This window comes from Malus sylvestris, chromosome 11 (assembly GCF_916048215.2).
Source record: "Malus sylvestris chromosome 11, drMalSylv7.2, whole genome shotgun sequence".
In the NCBI taxonomy this organism is placed as follows: Eukaryota; Viridiplantae; Streptophyta; class Magnoliopsida; order Rosales; family Rosaceae; genus Malus; species Malus sylvestris.
This window is the reverse complement of record NC_062270.1, coordinates 8,349,818-8,368,209: the sequence shown is the minus strand read 5'-3', so window position 1 is coordinate 8,368,209 and position 18,392 is coordinate 8,349,818. Positions and strand designations below refer to the sequence as shown.

At 38.8% G+C, this 18,392-nt stretch overlaps 3 protein-coding genes and 1 long non-coding RNA gene across 7 annotated transcripts in view; 1 reads left to right on the top strand and 3 right to left on the bottom strand.

Annotated features, from left to right (window-relative positions):
* Positions 1–7,645, bottom strand: part of LOC126591176 (putative receptor-like protein kinase At3g47110) — a 117,849-nt gene extending 110,204 nt beyond the window's left edge. Inside the window, exons 1-2 of one of the 2 annotated variants that reach the window (XM_050256762.1) lie at positions 4,819–7,643; positions 4,466–4,707 (exon numbers count right to left, since the gene is read on the bottom strand). In XM_050256762.1, coding sequence (XP_050112719.1) covers positions 4,466–4,707; positions 4,819–7,537 — 2,961 coding nt within the window. In that variant the 5' untranslated portion in view covers positions 7,538–7,643. Of the gene's footprint in view, positions 1–4,465; positions 4,708–4,818 lie in introns of both variants that reach the window. The other variant, XM_050256763.1, reaches the window with a different exon arrangement.
* The window catches only part of LOC126591204 (uncharacterized), a 51,005-nt gene extending 35,208 nt beyond the window's left edge, over positions 1–15,797 (top strand). Inside the window, exons 2-3 of the long non-coding RNA XR_007612290.1 lie at positions 15,643–15,698; positions 15,785–15,797. This is a non-coding gene — a long non-coding RNA (uncharacterized LOC126591204). The remainder of the gene's footprint in view (positions 1–15,642; positions 15,699–15,784) is intronic.
* LOC126591193 (uncharacterized) overlaps positions 7,365–18,392 on the bottom strand; it is a 101,825-nt gene continuing 90,797 nt past the window's right edge. The window contains exon 4 of one of the 3 annotated variants that reach the window (XM_050256789.1): positions 7,365–7,490. The gene's annotated coding sequence lies outside the window, so the exon portion shown is untranslated. Of the gene's footprint in view, positions 7,491–12,165; positions 12,628–18,392 lie in introns of those variants that run through there. The other 2 variants (XM_050256791.1, XM_050256787.1) reach the window with 2 other exon arrangements.
* On the bottom strand, positions 14,069–15,924 carry LOC126591192 (uncharacterized). The gene is made up of 3 exons (XM_050256786.1): positions 15,434–15,924; positions 14,479–14,547; positions 14,069–14,363 (listed from the first exon to the last, which is right to left on the bottom strand). The coding sequence occupies exons 1-3, from the start codon at positions 15,773–15,775 to the stop codon at positions 14,277–14,279; spliced, it is 498 nt and encodes a 165-aa protein (XP_050112743.1). The 5' UTR covers positions 15,776–15,924; the 3' UTR covers positions 14,069–14,276.

Sequence of the window (18,392 nt, the reverse complement as noted above, 5' to 3'; positions counted from 1 at the left end):
TCGTTGGGGGTAACTTGGTTGCATGGAGGAGTAAGAAACAAAATGTGGTTGCCCGGTCTAGTGCGGAAGCTGAATACAGAGGTATGGCCTTAGGGATTTGTGAAATTTTATGGCTTAAGCTTCTGCTAAGGGATTTGGATATAAAACACGATCAGCCTATGAAATTATTTTGTGATAATAAAGCTGCCTGTTACATTGCACATAATCCAGTACATCACGATAGAACAAAGCATGTTGAGGTTGACCGGTTCTTCATCAAAGAAAAATTGGAAGGGAAGATAATTGAGGTACCGGCAATAAGAACGGAAGATCAGTTGGCAGATATCCTCATAAAGGTTGTTTCAAGTCATAAGTTTTCAAGTTTCCTACACAAGTTGGGCATGTGTGACATATATGCACCAACTTGAGGGGGAGTATTGACTGTTTGTGTGTATTCCTGTAATATTGGGATTCTTAGTTTAATATGTTTTTATGTAAATTATTTCTTTCCTTATTGATAGGATCGTAACATCTTATAAACCCCTCCTTGAGAGATGAATAGAACATACAATTATTCCAAAAAGAGCATTCTCTTCTATTTCTACCTTTCGACAAAAAAAAAATTAAATAAAGGGTAAAAAACTGTTTACTACCCTCATGTTTCATGGTTTTCAACATTTAGTACATCAATTTTTTTTCGTCTCAGAGTCATACCTAAAGTGTAAATTTTGGGACAGTTTCATACATCGGTTAGTCAAACTGTTAATTCTTCCGTTAAGTGATGACGTGGCGCCCATGTGGACAATGACTGGGCGCCATGTGTCATTAAAAATATTAAAATATTATTATTATTATTATATAAAAAAATATATATAAAAAAATAAAATAAAAAAAACCTGTCCTTCCCTACCCCGACCCCCCATCCATTCTCTCTCCAACCCCCAACCTCTGCACCTTCCCCCACCTCGAAACTGGACTCGACAAAATACCCTTCTCTTCTTTGCACCTACCCAACCCCAACCTCTGCACCTTCCCCCACCCCGAAACTGGACTTGACAAAATGCAAGATCCAGCCAACCCGAAACCAGATCTGAGCTCCAGCTCTCAAGACGCATGGCGCAGCCGTTGCCAGACGCAACTCCGAGCGCCTCCTACCACCGTCGAACCCAATCCGAGATCCATTTTCTGATCCCGACGACCTGGATCTGCTCTAGAACCCGTTTGAAGCCCGTCCTGCAGCTTCAATGAGCTGGGCAGCTCTGAGGACGAAATCTTCGGCACCTACTGGACATGGAGAAGCTCGGATCCAAACTCGATGATGGACCCTCCAATCGACTGTGCTTGGGAGAGAGAGGTGAAGAGGGAGGGTGCTTGGGAGAGAGAGATGTGAAGAGGGAGGAATGTGGGGGAGATAAAAATGGGGGAGAGAAAAGGGGGAGCCGAAGAGAATGTTGCATAGAGAAGAAGGAAGGGAGGTGGAAGACGGGTTAATTTACTTGTTTTGGATGTGCAGTGGGGGAATATAGGGGGTGGGGGAAGGTGCAGAGGTTGGGGGTTGCGTAGGTGCAGAGAAGAGAAGGGAGAGAGAAGGGAGGGGGGTCGGGGTGGGGAAGAAGATAGGGTTTTTTTTTTAAAATAATAATAATAATTTAATATTTTTAATGACACGTGGCGCCCAGTCATTGTCCACATGGGCGCCACGTCATCACTTAACGAGAGAATTAACAGTTTGACTAACGGATGTATGAAACAGTCCCAAAATTTACACTTTAGGTATGACTCTGAGACGAAAAAAAATTGATGTACTAAATGTTGAAAACCATGAAACATGAGGGTAGTAAACAGTTTTTTACCCTTAAATAAAATACATGAACACTATAATGCTCAAGTTGGCATGCATTATCTCATAAAAAACCTTGTTATTTGGTTGGATGTAGGGACCATAATTTTCCCGAATATGAAACCTATTTTGCACAACCACTACCAGATGGTTTGCACCTTTACGCAATCTCCATTAGAAAAGCCACAAGTTTCTCAACCAAGCAAATTGGCATCATAATATCCAAAGGGTGCAAATTAGCCTTTTCTCTCTCTCTCTCTCTTTTTGTTTTCTTGTAAAAAACACCAAGAAGCAGGTGCAGCTAGCACCATTACTATGTATGTCCAAACATCAAATGCCCCTTTCTTTCTTTTTCTTCTGCAAAACGGCCGAAGTACCCAGATTCTTCTTTTCTATAAGAAGCTTGCTAAAGACCAACTACCACACCAACTAACTTAACTACTTATATTATTGGGGTGATTTTTAGTCACTACTCTCAAGTTGTGGTAATGCTTACCATCTTATTTATTACCATTTGATGAGTTTAAATTTTTGAGATTTATGTCTATCCAAGGTATTAAACTCATATAATGGTGATAAATAAGGTAGTGAGCATCACCATCATTTGAGTGTGGAGAACACAAATATTCCTATAATATTGTACACAAAAGGGGAAAGCTTCCTAATTGCAAAAGCAAAATAGGGAGGTAATAATTAAAGAGTTTTTAAGCTCTTAATTAATGGTATTTAATTTGCTTGGTAATGAAAATTATTTGGGAGTCAGTCACCCACCGCATGCATGCAAATTGGACGAGACAATTCATGGACCAAATTACACCACCGTATCCTTTGGAACTTCCCTTATATAGCCTCTTGTTTACTTGGAAGTCATGAAAATTTTGAACAAAATTGATTTTTCTCCTAATCGTACCAACTGGCTCACAATAAATTTATAACACAATCAAGCTTATTTGCTTTGATAATTAATATTTTGGGAACAATTTATGATGTAATTCAATAAATACTATCAATTGGAAGACAATAATAATTGGAGTACGTTAAAGATAGGTCAATAAGTTAAAAGGTTTGTGACACGACTATAAGTCACATTATCGTGACGTATTTTTGTTGTAAAAACATATTTGTTAGTATCCTATTGATTGCCCAAAAAAAAAAAAATCTCTATCGATTGTAATAAATCTGAATTCAGATCCAGAAATGAACGGCTAAGAATTTTCATTTTTGCGGGTTTAATAGAAATTCTTTTATTGTCAAGATTGGTAGAACGACTGCTAAAACCATTGGATTTGAGTTCAGAATGCACATGGCGAATATTGATATCAACAATGCTAGACAACCTCGATTTGTCAATAGCCCATGGGCTTTAAAAATGGGGTTAAAATTCTACAAAAAATGACCATTTGCAAACCCTAGTAACCATACCAACCAACTTGAACCAATTCCCCTTCACTTATATGGAGGAGTTCAAATAAGTAACATTATGAGATTAGTCCACTTTCAATAAACATGTCCAATCACATTGGTGTTTAAAAGAACATTGCTTGGCTTTAGATCACAATGAACAATCGGTGTTTCGCTATGATTATGAAAATAATCCAGTGCACAATAGCAACACTAATAACAACATCTAGCATTTGAAGAAGATATTAATTCTTAGGTGTATTGATCTCTTACCTCTTCAATTACAGGAGGTGGATGCAAATCATGCAGCAACTCCTCTAAACTCCTTTGGTGCATCAACTCATAAACTAGAGCCTTGAAATCATCATCGAGAAAACATGTAGATATGACCTTGACGCGATTTTGATGCTTCATATTTCTCAAAGCCTCATATTCGGCTATGAAACTCTTTGATGCTCCGTGACATAGCATGCTAAACACCTTCATAGCTACAAGTACAAGCCGGGCTCTATTCTCAGTATAAAGAACCCTTTCGTATACAAACTCGAAATTGCCAACACCAGTCAAATTAACTGAAGAAAACCGATCAATGGCTTTTGAGAAAGTAGATCAAGTCCGAATACTAAAGGGATTATTAATTTCAAGCTATAAGCTAATCTTCTTTTCTTGGAGCTCGTTAGACTTGCAATTGGGCAGCTTGAGATTAGGAATTCCCTTGCAGAATCTAGTGTTGTCAACAATTGAAATAGCACTTTGATTTTCGAAAACACCTTACACGGATGGTGGTCAAGTCTGATAGGAAACTCAACTCACCATCTTTACAGCTTCCAAGATGATTTTATTGAATGTTGAGGGTCTTGAGGTTATGAATCTTTCAAAAATTTGGAATATGTCAATGTGAATATTCTACGATTTCGTGGCACGAACTAGACTTTAATCGATGTGAATATTACACAAAAATACCAAGTACAAGAAGTAGTAATACACTCTTCACACAATGAACCTCATTGGTGATTATTTACATTGCAAACTTCCACATCTACTGTGGTAACATAAAAGCTAGACTTCACAGGCAGTACACAAAATTTCTCTAACACAAAAGCACATAAAAAAGAGTTTCTATCCAAGAAAAGTATTCCTAATGGAATGAAGTTCAGATGCAGCATCACTAATATTCTTTAGTCGATCTGTTGTAGATTCAGCAGAACAAGCAATTCCAATTCTAAATATTGAACTCAAGCACACCTCAACTTTATGAATTCTCGCACTGCATTGATTGGGATTCTCATTCGTGCCTCCTTGAAGAAGTGGTGCATCTGCAATCTTAGTAACTTGCCCGGGGAGAGCCATATTGACAAAATTATGAAGGTTCAAGCTATCACCAAACATGTTGTCAGTGGGTCTCTTCCCTGTAAACATCTCCAACAAGAGAATGCCAAAGCTGTAGATATCACCATTCGTTGACACCTCACTCCCCATACCATACTCTACAATTCAAACATCACATTTGTGTATAAATAGTTCAGTTTGAATTTTGTAAATTAAATACTCCAAAATAAAAAAGGAAATATAATGAAGTATATATCTAACATATGTACCTGGAGCTGCATAACCAATGGTTCCTCTTATTCCAACATAACTTGTCTGACTCTGAATTGCTGAAACATTACTCGTTACTTGTGAGAGAAACCTTGCTAATCCAAAGTCAGAAACATGGCTAGTCAATTCGTTGTCCAAGAGAACGTTGCTTGGCTTGAGATCACAATGAACTATTGGCGTTTCACAATGATTATGAAGATAATCCAGTGCACAAGCAACACCAATGGCAATTTCTAGCCTCTGAAGAAGACTTAACTTCTTGGGTACATGATCTCTTAACTCTTCAATTCCAATAGGTGGATGCAGCCACTCATCTAAGCTCCTGTTGTCCATGAACTCATAAACTAGAGCCTTGAAATCATTACCATGAAAATCAACACTTGAACACACGGTTATAATCTTGACAAGATTTCGGTGCCTAATATTTCTCAAAGCTTCACATTCGGCTATGAAACTCCTCGAAGCTCCATGGCGTAACAAGTTAAACACCTTCACGGCAACAAGTTGAGCTTTATCATCCTCATCAAGAACTCCTCTGTACACAGACCCAAAACTACCAGCACCAATTAAATTAGCCTCTGAGAACCCGTCAGTAGCTATGAGTAGAGTAGCGTATGACACTTGCAGAATAGTGTTCCCCAAAGTGCTCAATGAAATTTCTTTCCTTTTCTTCCCTGACGAACAAAGAAAGAAATAGGAGAACACCATGGCTATTCCTAGAAGAGTAAGTCCAAACACTAAAGGGAGTATTAGTTTCAAGCAACGAGACAATCTTCGTTTCTTGGTCTCTTTAGACGTGCACTTGGGAAGCTTTAAATTAGCAAAAGGGCTGCACAGATTAGTGTTGCCAACAACTGAAACAGCACTCGCATTTTTGAAAACACCTCCAGTTGGTACCCCTCCCCAAAACTGATTGAATGATAAGTTCAGATTATTCAGGATTCTAAAGCCTTCTAAAAAATGTGGAATTTCACCAGAAAAATTATTGCGAGAAAGGTCTAGATCTTGAATCCCTTTCACTGAACTCATAGACAAAGGAATGGACCCGTTGAAGAAGTTTCCTTGCAAATGCAGGACTTCTAAACTCTCACAACCACCAAGGCTACTGGGGAGTTCTCCAGATAACATGTTATCAGAAAGATCCAGTTCACTTAGACTATGGAAATTCCCAACCTCGTGGGGAAGGGAACCTGTGAAGAGGTTATTAGACAAGTTCAAAGTAATCGATAAGGAGGAGAGTCTAAAAACTTGTTTGGGTATTGTGCCATTTAGGAGGTTATAAGAAAGAGACAACGATTGCAACCAATGGCATTCCCCTAGGCTTGAAGGAATGCTACCCTCAAGATGATTTCCATTCAACGAAAGATCGTATAACTTGGTTAAATTTCTTAAGGAAGGCGGAATATTTCCTGATAATTTGTTATTGGAAATATATAATATTCCAAGGTTTGAAAGCTTACCCATGTCAGATGGGATGTTACCTGTGAAGCTATTTTCCCCCAAATACAACGATTCCAAGCTCACCAGATTCCCTATCCCAGATGGGATACTTCCATATAATTGGTTATCGCCAACCCAAAACAATTGAAGTTTGGTTGAGAAATTGGATATTGACATGGGCAATGTCCCTCCAAAACTGTTGTTGCTAATAATCAACGTTTTCAACTGTGTGGCATTGGTAAAGCCCGAGAGAAAACTTAAGTCACCATCTTTACCACTTCCAATATTATTTTGTTGAATGCTGAAATCCTGGAGGTTGTGAAGCTTTTGGAGATTCGGTACCGGTCCGACTAGGTTGTTGCCCCCAACATCAAAATACCAAACACTTGTGACGTTGAATATTGAGGGAGGTATGGGCCCAGTGAATTGGTTTGAGCCGCCGCCGAAGAATCCGAGATTAGGAAGATTTTTGCCAATATCTGATGGAATACTCCCTTGAATTTGGTTAGCTAGCATGTCAAATATAACAAGAGAAGAGAGGTTATAAATGGAGGAAGGAATGCTACCAGACAACTGATTTAACCCCAATTCCAATAAGGTTAATTTTTTCAATTGGCCAAGAGAACTGGGGATGTTTCCCATCAAGTTATTACTACCAAGGCTTAGTAGCTGGAGAGACGACAGGTTCCCCAAGGAAGGAGGGACCTGTCCCGTTACATTATTATTTTGCAATAAAAATGTTTGCAGCTTCGACAGCAATCCAATTTCTGAAGGAATTTTACCCACCAACTTGTTGCGAGTGAAATCCACAAATATAAGGTTGAAGCAATATGATATATTGTGTGGAATACTGCCACTAAACGAGTTATTGTTTAATCGCAATATCTGCAATCTATGCAAATTCCCAATTTGTGGAGGAATTTTATGACTGAAGCTGTTGTTTTGCAGCCACAGCTCCCTTAAAAAACTTAGATTTCCTATGTTTGGGGATAGTTTTCCTACCAGATTTTGAGATTGCAGGTCCAGGGTAGTTATCCTTTGGCGATGTCGTCGACTGCACGTCACACCATGCCACATGCAAAAGTGCGTGGATTCATTCCAGGAGCTCATCACTTTGTAATTATGAAGATCTTGCTTTATTTGAGCTTTGATGGCAAGCAGCGCCAGCCTATCCGTTGCATTCCCTTCGAGTCCCGATTGCAGGGAGCTCCTACAGCAAACGAACACTGCACTGAAAAGCAAGTATATTAAGATCAATTTCAAAACCAAAACCCCCATTTCTGATCTGGTTAACTATATAACTAGAGAGAGAAGCAGAAAGAAATAGAGAGATGGGTGTTCAGTTGTGAATTGGTGAGTTCCATTTGTTGCATGACAAGGAAATTTATAGAAGGATAGGATCATAGGAGGAACTTACATCACAGTTTCTGGTTCTTGAAAATTCAAATATGAGAAGGATTAAGTCCAAGTAAATGATAACCACTTTGGCTTGTTTTTTTAGACGACTTCACTACTGGGAACTGTCACTAGGTTACTTCCACTACTGGGAACTGTTGTTTGGCACTTTCGGTGAACGCCAAGGACCAAGACCATTAAAGCACCTTGAGTCCAGAAGCTGACTGGAAACATTTTGGCAACCATACATAATAGCATTATCATCCATAATTCATTTTGGCAATCATCCAAAATGGAAAAACAAATACGTGGAACCCAATATTTTCTCACATCAGACGTCACGTTGGTGTCACTTAATATGAAAGTTACCCTAGGATCATAGGAGGAATACTGCCACTAAACGACAAGGAAATTTATAGAAGGATAGGATCATAGAAGGAACTTACACCACAGTTTCTGGTTCTTGAAAATTCAAATATGAGAAGGAATAAGTCCAAGTAAATGATAACCACTTTGGCTTGTTTTTTTAGACGACTTCACTACTGGGAACTGTCACTAGGTTACTTCCACTACTGGGAACTGTTGTTTGGCATTTTCGGTGAACGCCAAGGACCAAGACCATTAAAGCACCTTGAGTCCAGAAGCTGACTGGAAACATTTGGCAACCATACATAATAGCATTATCATCCATAATTCATTTTGGCAATCATCCAAAATGGAAAAACAAATACATGGAACCCAATATTTTCTCACATCAGACGTCACGTTGGTGTCACCAGCTATGAAAGTTACCCTAGCAGGGCGATCCTAGCTATGAATGGAAATTTTGAAGCCTGTACGTTTTCTGAAGGGCCGGACTGTGAGATTGCTGATTTTCTCATAGTTCCCCTAAAAGTATCATTGCAAGAAAGCTTATTGTGGATGCAACTAGGGATGGGCAATGGTTATGGTGGGCGGGAACCGCGGTTATTTACCCATAACCGTTTATGTTTATACCCGCATAACCGTTTACCCATTGGGTAATTGCATAAACGGTTATACTCATACCCATAACCGTTTATAAATGGTTAACCATACCCATAACCGTGTACCCATTTAACCATAACCGTTTACCCATTTAACCATAACCATTTACCGGTTTTTGAATTTGTTTATCCTTTTTTTACCTATTTACCCATTTTTTCACCCGTCTACATGTTTAACAACTTGAAAATTACAAAATTCGAAGATTTCGAAGGCTCGATAGACGACTAAACATCAGAGTCACACACTGCATTTTGTTTCAGAGCATATACAACATTAACGAAAACCCATTTTTTCGACATTTTAGATCATCAACCATAGAAAACATAATACTTAATCCTATAAAATACAAAGTTAGAAGGCTGCCCAGCATAAATTGAACATCTAAAAATCATATCAAGACCCTCTTTTCTCCATTGACAAAAAAAAAAGTATGATTATTCTTTAACACGTAATCAATTATATAGAAATTCAAGCTTCATCAATTGCTAAAGCACAAAAAATCATAAAAATATCGCAATTCTTGGAGAAACCCAATCCATGAAACTTGAAATAATGAGCAATCAAAACCCAGCACCTAATAAGAGTTAAAAAGAAAAATTAAATTTGATGCCCTGTTTGGTTTCTAAGAAAATGCAAGAAAATATGGAAACTGAACCCAAAGAGAAACCGGGAGAGAGAGAGAGAGGAGGGGAACGTACAGAGACACTTTTCGACGTAAGAATCTTGAGAGAGAGATGAGCGGCGTAGATGAGAGAGAGGGCGGCAGAGATGAGAGAGGGCAGCGAGGAGGGAGAGATGAGCAGGGACGGGGCGTTTCAGACTCTGGCGGAGAGATTGAAAAATTAAGGTTTTTTAATTTTTTTTTTTAAATTTACATATATTAAATTAAATGGGTAAATGGATATCCGTTATAATCACGGATAATACCCATAACCGATGGAGACCCGTTATAACCGCGGGTAATACTCATAACCGCCCATTTAAATTTCACGGATAAACGGCTATACCCATAACTGTTTGTTCGTCTAAACGGTTACCCATTACCGTAACTGTGAACTTTAAATGGGTGGGTAACCGCGGTTACCCAAACCCATGGGTATTTTGCCCATCTCTAGATGCAACCTTTTTAAAAATGGTAACAATTACTAGTGAGATCAAGTCTTAATTTTTAAACTTCATGGGGGCTCAAGTCTCTAGCAAGAGAATTCCAAAACTGTAGACGTATCCAGTTATTAACGCCTCACTTCCCAAATATTGTTAGCAAATTGAGAACAAAATAGTTGAATTATGCAAAAGTTTAAAAGAAAAAAAAAGATATTGTGGAGAGGATGTGAATATTTACCAAAAACCACATAACCAATCGTTCCTGTTATTCCGGCGGAAATTGTCTGATTTGTTGAAGCTTTTATACGGTTCAGTTGTGGGAGAAACCTTGCTAATCAAAGTCAGAAACATGTCTAGTACTTGACTTGTACAAAAGAACAGTACTTGGCTTCAGATCACAATAAACTATCTGTGTTTCACAGTGATTATCAAGATAATCGACTAATCAAAAGAACAAGCAACATCAAGGGCAATGCTGAGCCTTTGCAAAAGATTTAAACTCTTGGGTGCCTCTCTTGCTTCTTCAATATCAGTCGGTAGATGCAGCCACTTCTCTAAGCTTGCTTTTTCCATGTACTCATAAACCAAAGCCTTGAAATCATTACCAAGAGAATCAACACTTGAACATGCAGTTATAATCTTGACGAGATTTCGATGCTTGATATTTCTCAAAGCCTTACATCCAGATATAAAACACTTTGCCGCTCCATGGCATAACAAGTTAAACACCTTTACGGGGGCAACCAATTGAGCTCTATCATCAACATCAAGAACTCCCTTGTACACAACCCCAAAACTTCCAGCACCAATCAAATTAGCCCCAGATAACCCATCGGTAGCTCTTAGCAGAGTAAGCATATGAAACTTGCAAATAAGAGTTTGTTATTGTACTTGACGAAATTTCTTTCCTTACCTTTCTTGACGAAGAAAGAAAGAAATATGACAAAACACTAAAGGGGATTATTTAATGTCAAGATTCGAAATGATCCTCCCTTATTGGACTTGCACTTGCATTTGGAGATTGGCACTAACTCCGTAAAATTGTCTATTTCTGTGTCACCCTTTAAAGTCCAACTTCGCCAAAAACCAAATTAATTCTTACTTGTTTTTTCATCTAATTGTTATCCAATAATAAATAAATGAACTATGTTTTTCAATTAAATACTGAAATTTTGATAATGTTAATTAAATGGTTAAACGATTTTTTATTTAGTTGATTTTTTTTAAAAGTTCGCCTCTAGTGGATGAACTAGAAAGTATACATGTGTCCGATCATCTTGCAACATTGCAGAATGAGAGAGAAAGCCGAGAAAGTAGAGCGCAAAGGTCCGATTGAGAGGATTCGTAACATCCCACATTCAACAAACTTAGGTATGGTGAGTAAATTGCGTGTCTGAGTAGTTCTATATGGCGAGTAAATTTTATAGTTATCGGTATGGGTTTCAACTGTTATGAATAGCAGAAAAGAGGTACAAAGGCAGTAAAAGAATGAGAAGAATAATGACAACGAGAACCATTGCTTGGTGAATACACAAGACTATTTTACCCAACAAAAAACAAAAGAAAGAGAAAGAATACTTACTACAAGAATGAAGCATATCAATCAACATCTATCAACTCTGAAATCTGCACATGTATGCTCAACTGCAAAGCTCAGCACATAGCTGCTGAGTCCGGCAGGGGCTGGGATCTGACAATGAATATGTTCCATTTCTGCCATTGCTTACGCACGTTAAGTTCAACTGATTCCATATCTGGCTCGACTGCAAGATTGGTGCATATATGCATATAAAGAACAATATGTCAGTACAAAACCAATTTATAGTACTAACAAAGTACGTTGCAGAAGCAATTTCCTGACACAGAATTTTGCGAGTCATTTCTTAAATTATGTTTCTTTAAAGCATTAGACTAAACATCATACCAAACTAGAACGACTGAATGCAACCATGATCATATTAATAAGCAAGCATTTCTGTCTATCAAATATTAAGGCGGAAGTTAATATGCGCAGAAAAGTACAGCATATTATCAGACAACAAATGTTTTGTGACTTGCAATTCCATTTTGATGTAGGGACACAGCTCAAATAATGACACCAGGAACAATGGTTGTTTAGATTGACCCCTCGAAAAAGAGTAACCAGGCCAATAGTATACCTATAAAAAACATGACTTCTGTCAGAAAATGCCTGCATATACTGATACTACACAAATACGAGGAAAATGAACCTTTATTTCCAATAACAAAACAACAAAGTATTGCCAACACATGCAACCCAAAACAACAAAGTAGAAGCCGCTATCAACAAAGTGATCAAATAGTATTACACAGAAAATGACGATAACACAATGCCTTCTCCAAACCATTCTGATAAGAAACAAGCAGATACAGAGACTATTCGCAATGAAAATATTACAGGACACATGATATCTACATATCTACACAAAATCCAGTTCTCTGATTTGATAAAAATAAATAAAAAATGTGCACACGTCAACTGTGGCTACCAGATTCTCATGCAGGGAATCGATTAGGTTCATGAAGTCAAACAATTAAATCAGAGATCGAGGAAGAGCTTACTCAACAATCAATAGTATCAAAGAGAGGACCCACAATACATATTGATACGTCTTGTGTTTAGATTTAACTGGAGTACTAACACGTCCAGGCGGAGCATTCCGTTGGGTAGGCCACTTAAACTGGGGGCAGATCAAAAACAAAAATCCAAGAAGAAATCCGGAGACAAATCCTCCAATATGAGCAAAGTTGTCCACGTGTGGTAGAATTCCCACTGCTAAGTTTATTATGATGATGAAAAGGAGAGTAAGCAATGCTGCTAACTGCTGATCGAAATTTGAAACTGTAAGATCAATGGGTCGTGCACATACTATAAAGAGGTGCATCATTGAGTATACAGAAACTTTATTTACCTTATTTACATACATTGTCCAATTTGATATGAGCTCCGAAAGCATGCTTCCTATTAAACCAAAAGTGCACCAGAAGCACCAACGGAAATAAAAAGAGCTGAAAGCAAACTCCCACCAAAACCAGACATGAGATATAGGAAACCAATTCGAACTGCAGAAGAACAAAGAGCTGAAAGCAAGCTACCCTATTTAGAGTTGAGATCCTCTCCGGATTTTTGTTTTCAAAGTTCAAGAACTCGGATATTCGGGTAGTTAAAGAGAGGGAGATCTGAACTCGTGGTTTGTGTGAGGAAGGCAAGTAGAATGAGCTAATGAGAACCGCATGATTTAAAATGAGTGGTGTGGAGACAAAACTACGAAATTCCGATTGTTCAGAGAATCAAATCGGTTTTATTAAGGACATGTCGTATTGATGACCAAGAAAACTCTGGAGAAGAAGCAAGCTTCAACGATCGCTGTGTTTGTGGGCTTCGGACAGCTGGAGAATGTCTCCCCTATTTGGTGCAGTTCATTTAACGGGGAGCTTCATTGAATCACAATAATATGCATGGGTACAAAATGATTGAAAGGAGCTCTCCTAAATTCGCCTTTTGCCCTAATTATATGAGGGTGGTGGTGGTGGTTAGAATTCAATTAAACCTCATACGTTTTGGAGGTTTTCATTTAATCTTGCAAACATACATACTTAAGCAAAATATATCCCACTAAAAATAAGTATCTTTAGTTTTGGTAAGACGATATTATAAGCTATAACTTACGAGAGAAGAATTTAAACTTGAATATAAGAACGAGACAGATATAATGCCTTAATAACCGACCTAATCTACATTTACGGAGTAAACATATGTATAGACGCAAACAAAATCATGAACATCATAATGCTCAAGTTGGCATGCATTGTCTCATCAAAAACCTTATTATTTGGTTGGACGTAGGGACCATAATTTTCCAAGGGGATTTTTTTTGAAATATCATATGAACTTGTACACCTTTTTTAATTTGTCATATAAATAAAATTTTAAGCAATTTGTCATACCAACTTGCCGAAATCATCAATTTGTCATCTCACCCTAATTCCGTTAAGTTTTCTATCCAAAATAAGTCATGCGCCTCGCCCATGACTTGTGTTCAAGGTTATTTCTGTCATTTTAAGATCTTTTAACAAGTTTTTTACTTTTCTTTAGTAAAACCCTTAAATTTTGTGTTAGAGAGTATTCATGCGGATAGTTGTGATCGAGTAGCGCATAAGCATCTACAACTCCATTTCTGGCACCAAACCTCCACTCGTTTCTCATATTACAGAGCCTATATAAAATTTGATTTCGTGACATGCTAAACTGAACACACTCACTTTTGTATCTTAACATATTTTGAGCAACCATAAGAGAAAGCAATGCCTGATCATTTCATTGCTACCATATCAAAAATATTGTTTCATTGCTTGGTTATGTTCAAAATCAAAAACACCAAATACTGAGGGCTTAAACAACATTGTCTTCATCCAAAAAAAAAAAAAAAATTGACATTAACAAAAAGTCTAAATTTCCAAATGATTTCCTTTAGATTCTACGGTTTTCAGGTGACTTTCTTGAATTGTGCACTGACTTGCCCCTTCCATTTTGTTTCACTCTACCCCTTTTAGAAACCTACAAACAATAAAAAAATAAAAAAATAAAAAAAAACCTGAAAAATTATCAAATGGCATTGGGTTATAAAAACACACACGAGAAAGGGACAAGGACATAGATCAAAAGAACTTGCATTAGATGCAGATTGTTCTTGTCCCTGATTTGGTGGAGTTTCACTTCCCATATTTCCTCCAATGGCATGCTACAAAATGATCAATAAAAGAGTTCCACATACATCCGTCTATAAATACAAGACAAATTTAAAATACCAAAGTTTTCAATGAGCACATCATTGCTTGTGTTTGCCCACTTTAAGTAGTTAGTGAGTTATGGGCAATTTCATTTGTCCCAAAAGTTTGTTGGTGAGTTATGGGCAATTTCATTTGTCCCACAAGTTTGTCCTCTCCCATCTTCTCCATAGGCCTATGAGATGATATTCCCCAAATTAAACAACCATATGTGACTAAAAATGCAAATAAGTGAAACCATTAAGCTACTTTTTGTAGAATTATCAGAGAGACGGGCCATACGGCCCACTTTCAACAACACCGATATTGTCCCTAACTTGGTAATTATCACCTGCACAATCTGTCAGGTGTGGGGTTTTATCACAAAATGCCTCGGTATTAGTTGGAGTAGGATTATGGTATTTAAACTCTTATTTTGTCATTGATACGGTCGATGTGGGACATTTCAACACACCCCATCACGTGGGACCCAATTAGTGGGTTACACGTGGGAGATCCACACACCGACAACCACGTGGAGCCAAGGGGACTCACCCTACACGCAGGGCCAAGGGACTCACCATCATCGCGCGGGGCCAAGGGGACCCACCCATCACGTGGTAGTACAATACAGGCCTGCTCCCTGGCTCTAATACCATGTAGAATTATCAGAGAGACGGGCCATACGGCCCACTTTCAACAACACCGATATTGTCCCCAACTTGGTGATTACCACCTGTACAATCCGTCAGGTGTGGGGTTTTATCACAAAAGGCCTCGGTATTAGTTAGAGTAGGATTATGGTATTTAAACTCTTACTTATCTTTTTACTACAACCGATGTGGGATTCAACACTTTTACCTGTGAAGCTTGTCGTTGCTTCTTCCCGCATGTGATACGATTATGACCTTTCTTGCCACACATTCCATAAGTGACCTTGCTGAAGCATTTAGGCAATTTGTTTAAGGTTGATGGTGGTTGTGGATCATCTTGCTCTCTTGCCCTCACCTTCTTTGGCCTACCAGCTTGCTTATGATACTTTGGAGGTGCAACGAATTGGTGATTTGTAGGTGGCCAAAATTCTTGACTAGGCATGGCATGGATATAAGGAGTGTAGGCTCTCGAAGTATGCTGCTTTCTTGTAACAAGAATGAACATACTTGCATGGATCGTCCTCCTTTCTATAGATTGCAGCAATTCCATGAGCACAAGGAATTCCAGTGAGATCCCACCTTCTACATGTACTTGTGTGTTTTGCTAAATTAACCACATATTGTGCTCCACTCATATGCTTCACTTGATACTCCTTATCACCAGACAACCAAGCAATTCATGAACCACTTTCTAATTTATTTTTTCAAGCATTTTAAATATTCTAGGGCCAACCTCATTTTTCCACTCATCTGCTGCTTCTCTCATTCTTGCCATTCTAACCATTAGATATGTCGTAATCCTCTCCACCATAGTTAATATTGGTTTATCTCTTGCTCCCAATATTGCACTATTAAAAGACTCACATAGATTATTCAACAAGATATCACACTTGGATGATGTCCTAAAATAAGATATGCTCCAATTACATGCTAGTTTGTCATCAAACCAACTTATAGCCAATCCATCTTCAACTTCCATCTTAGTCATCTCTGCTTTAAATCGTGGAATGGTGGTTGCTCTAGCTGCTGACCAAAGAATTTGTTTCAATGCAATGCCACCGTGTGTTTTCTTGAAATTGTTATATAAGTGTCGAACACAATGCATGTGTTCAGCAGTTGGAATAAGGTCCTTTACAGCTTCTATTAACCCATTTTCAATACCCAAATCAACGATGAGTAGCTAGAGAAACCAAGTCCAAGTTCTTCTATCTTCAATTTCAACAATTGCATATGCTACTAGATACATGCCATTGTTGGCATCTATGCCAATGGCAGTAAGCAATTGGCCTCGATGTGGACCCTTAATGTGGCATCCATCCAATCCCACCACTGGCCTACAACCTTCCAAAAAACTTTTTTCAATGCTGCAAAGCATACATAAAACCTCTGAAACCTAGGCCTTCCTCTTTCCATTTCAGTCTTCACCAAAATCGTACTGCCAGGATTTCTTCGCTTGAGCTCCTCACAATAATCCCGTAACCTTGCATATTGCTCCACATAAGCCCCTTCACTCTTCTTAGCTGCCAATGACCATGCTTTATAAAGTTGAGCCGATGTTACGTGCAAATTGTATTGTTTATGAACAGTTTGTTGAAATTTTGACACTTCCCATATAGGATTGTCAAGCAAATCCTCACCATACCTATGTGATACCCAAGTTGAGGTGCATAGTCTGAGCTTTTCCTCTGTCGGACATTTCTGGGCATCATTGAGTGTCTTCGCTTTAAGTGCAGAGCTCGTATCTATTTTGCTTGCTTAAATCACCCATGGACATCCCTCATTTGTACACTTACCCTGAACTTTATAACGCTCTCTTATTGGGAATCTTATTTGTCTTCCATTTACACAGCCATAATACACTTGTCTGAACTCCTTTCTATTGGTAAATATCATTCCAATTCTAAATTGAAGCTTGAATTTCATTGTTTGGGGTGAGGAATGTCAAAAGAGTTTGCTGAAGCTTGAATTTCAATGTTTAGGGCTTAATTGATCAGTTGGACATCATTAACAATGCACACAAGTACCACTCTATTTAGGGGCAATAGAGTAGCTAGAGTCCAAAAATCACTATCAGCAACCATAGACTTGTAAGTTCTGTCATTTGGCAATGTGTAATAGTACTTAGCAATCTTAGTATACCTTAACTTCTTGGCATAATCCTCAATATCCCACCTAGACATTAGATCACAGTTCATATTGTCAAACCAAGCAACATGACCACCAACATAAGTCATTGTCCCATTACAGGCTTCTATAAAGTGACCTTCATGGTGCATTTCCATTGTAAACAACTTTGATTTATCTGTACAAGATAAGTGATCATGTCACATCCCAGATTGACTCCGCCGTAGCACGATATTGTCCGCTTTGAGTCCTGATCACACCCTTACGGTTTTGTTTCTAGGAACTCACGTGAGAACTTCCCAATGGGTCACCCATTCTGGGATTGCTCTCGCCTGAACTTGCTTAACTTTAGAGTTCCGATGGAATCCGAAGCCAGTGAGTTCCCAAAAGGTCTTGTGCTATATGAAGGTGGGCATGTGCATATAAAGCACATCACCCCTTCTCCGTTGGTCGATGTGGGATGTTACAATCCACCCCCTTAGGGGCCTGACGTCCTCGTCAGCACACTCGCACCACACGGCAGAGTGGCTCTGATACCATTCTATCACATCATAGTCTCGGCTCTGCTGTACCACGATATTGTCCGTTTTGGTCCCCGGCCACGCCTTCATGGTTTTGTTTCTGGAAACTCACGTGAGAACTTCCCAGTAGGTCACCCATCCTAGGATTGCTCTTGCTTGAACTTGCTTAACTTTGGAGTTCCGATGGAATCCAAAGTCTGTGAGTTCCCAAAATGCCTCGGGCTATATGGAGGTGGGCATGTGCATATAAGGCATATCACCCCTCTCCGTTGGTCGATGTGGGATGTTACAATTCACCTCCCTTAGGGGCCCGACGTCCTCGTCGGCATACTCACACCACACGGCAGAGTGACTTTGATACCATTCTGTCACATCCCAGACCGGCTCCGCCGTAGCACGATATTGTTCACTTTGAGCCCCGACCACGCCCTTATAGTTTTGTTTTTGGGAACTCACGCGATAACTTCTCAGTGGGTCACCCATCCTGGGATTGCTCTCGCCTGAACTCGCTTAACTTTGGAG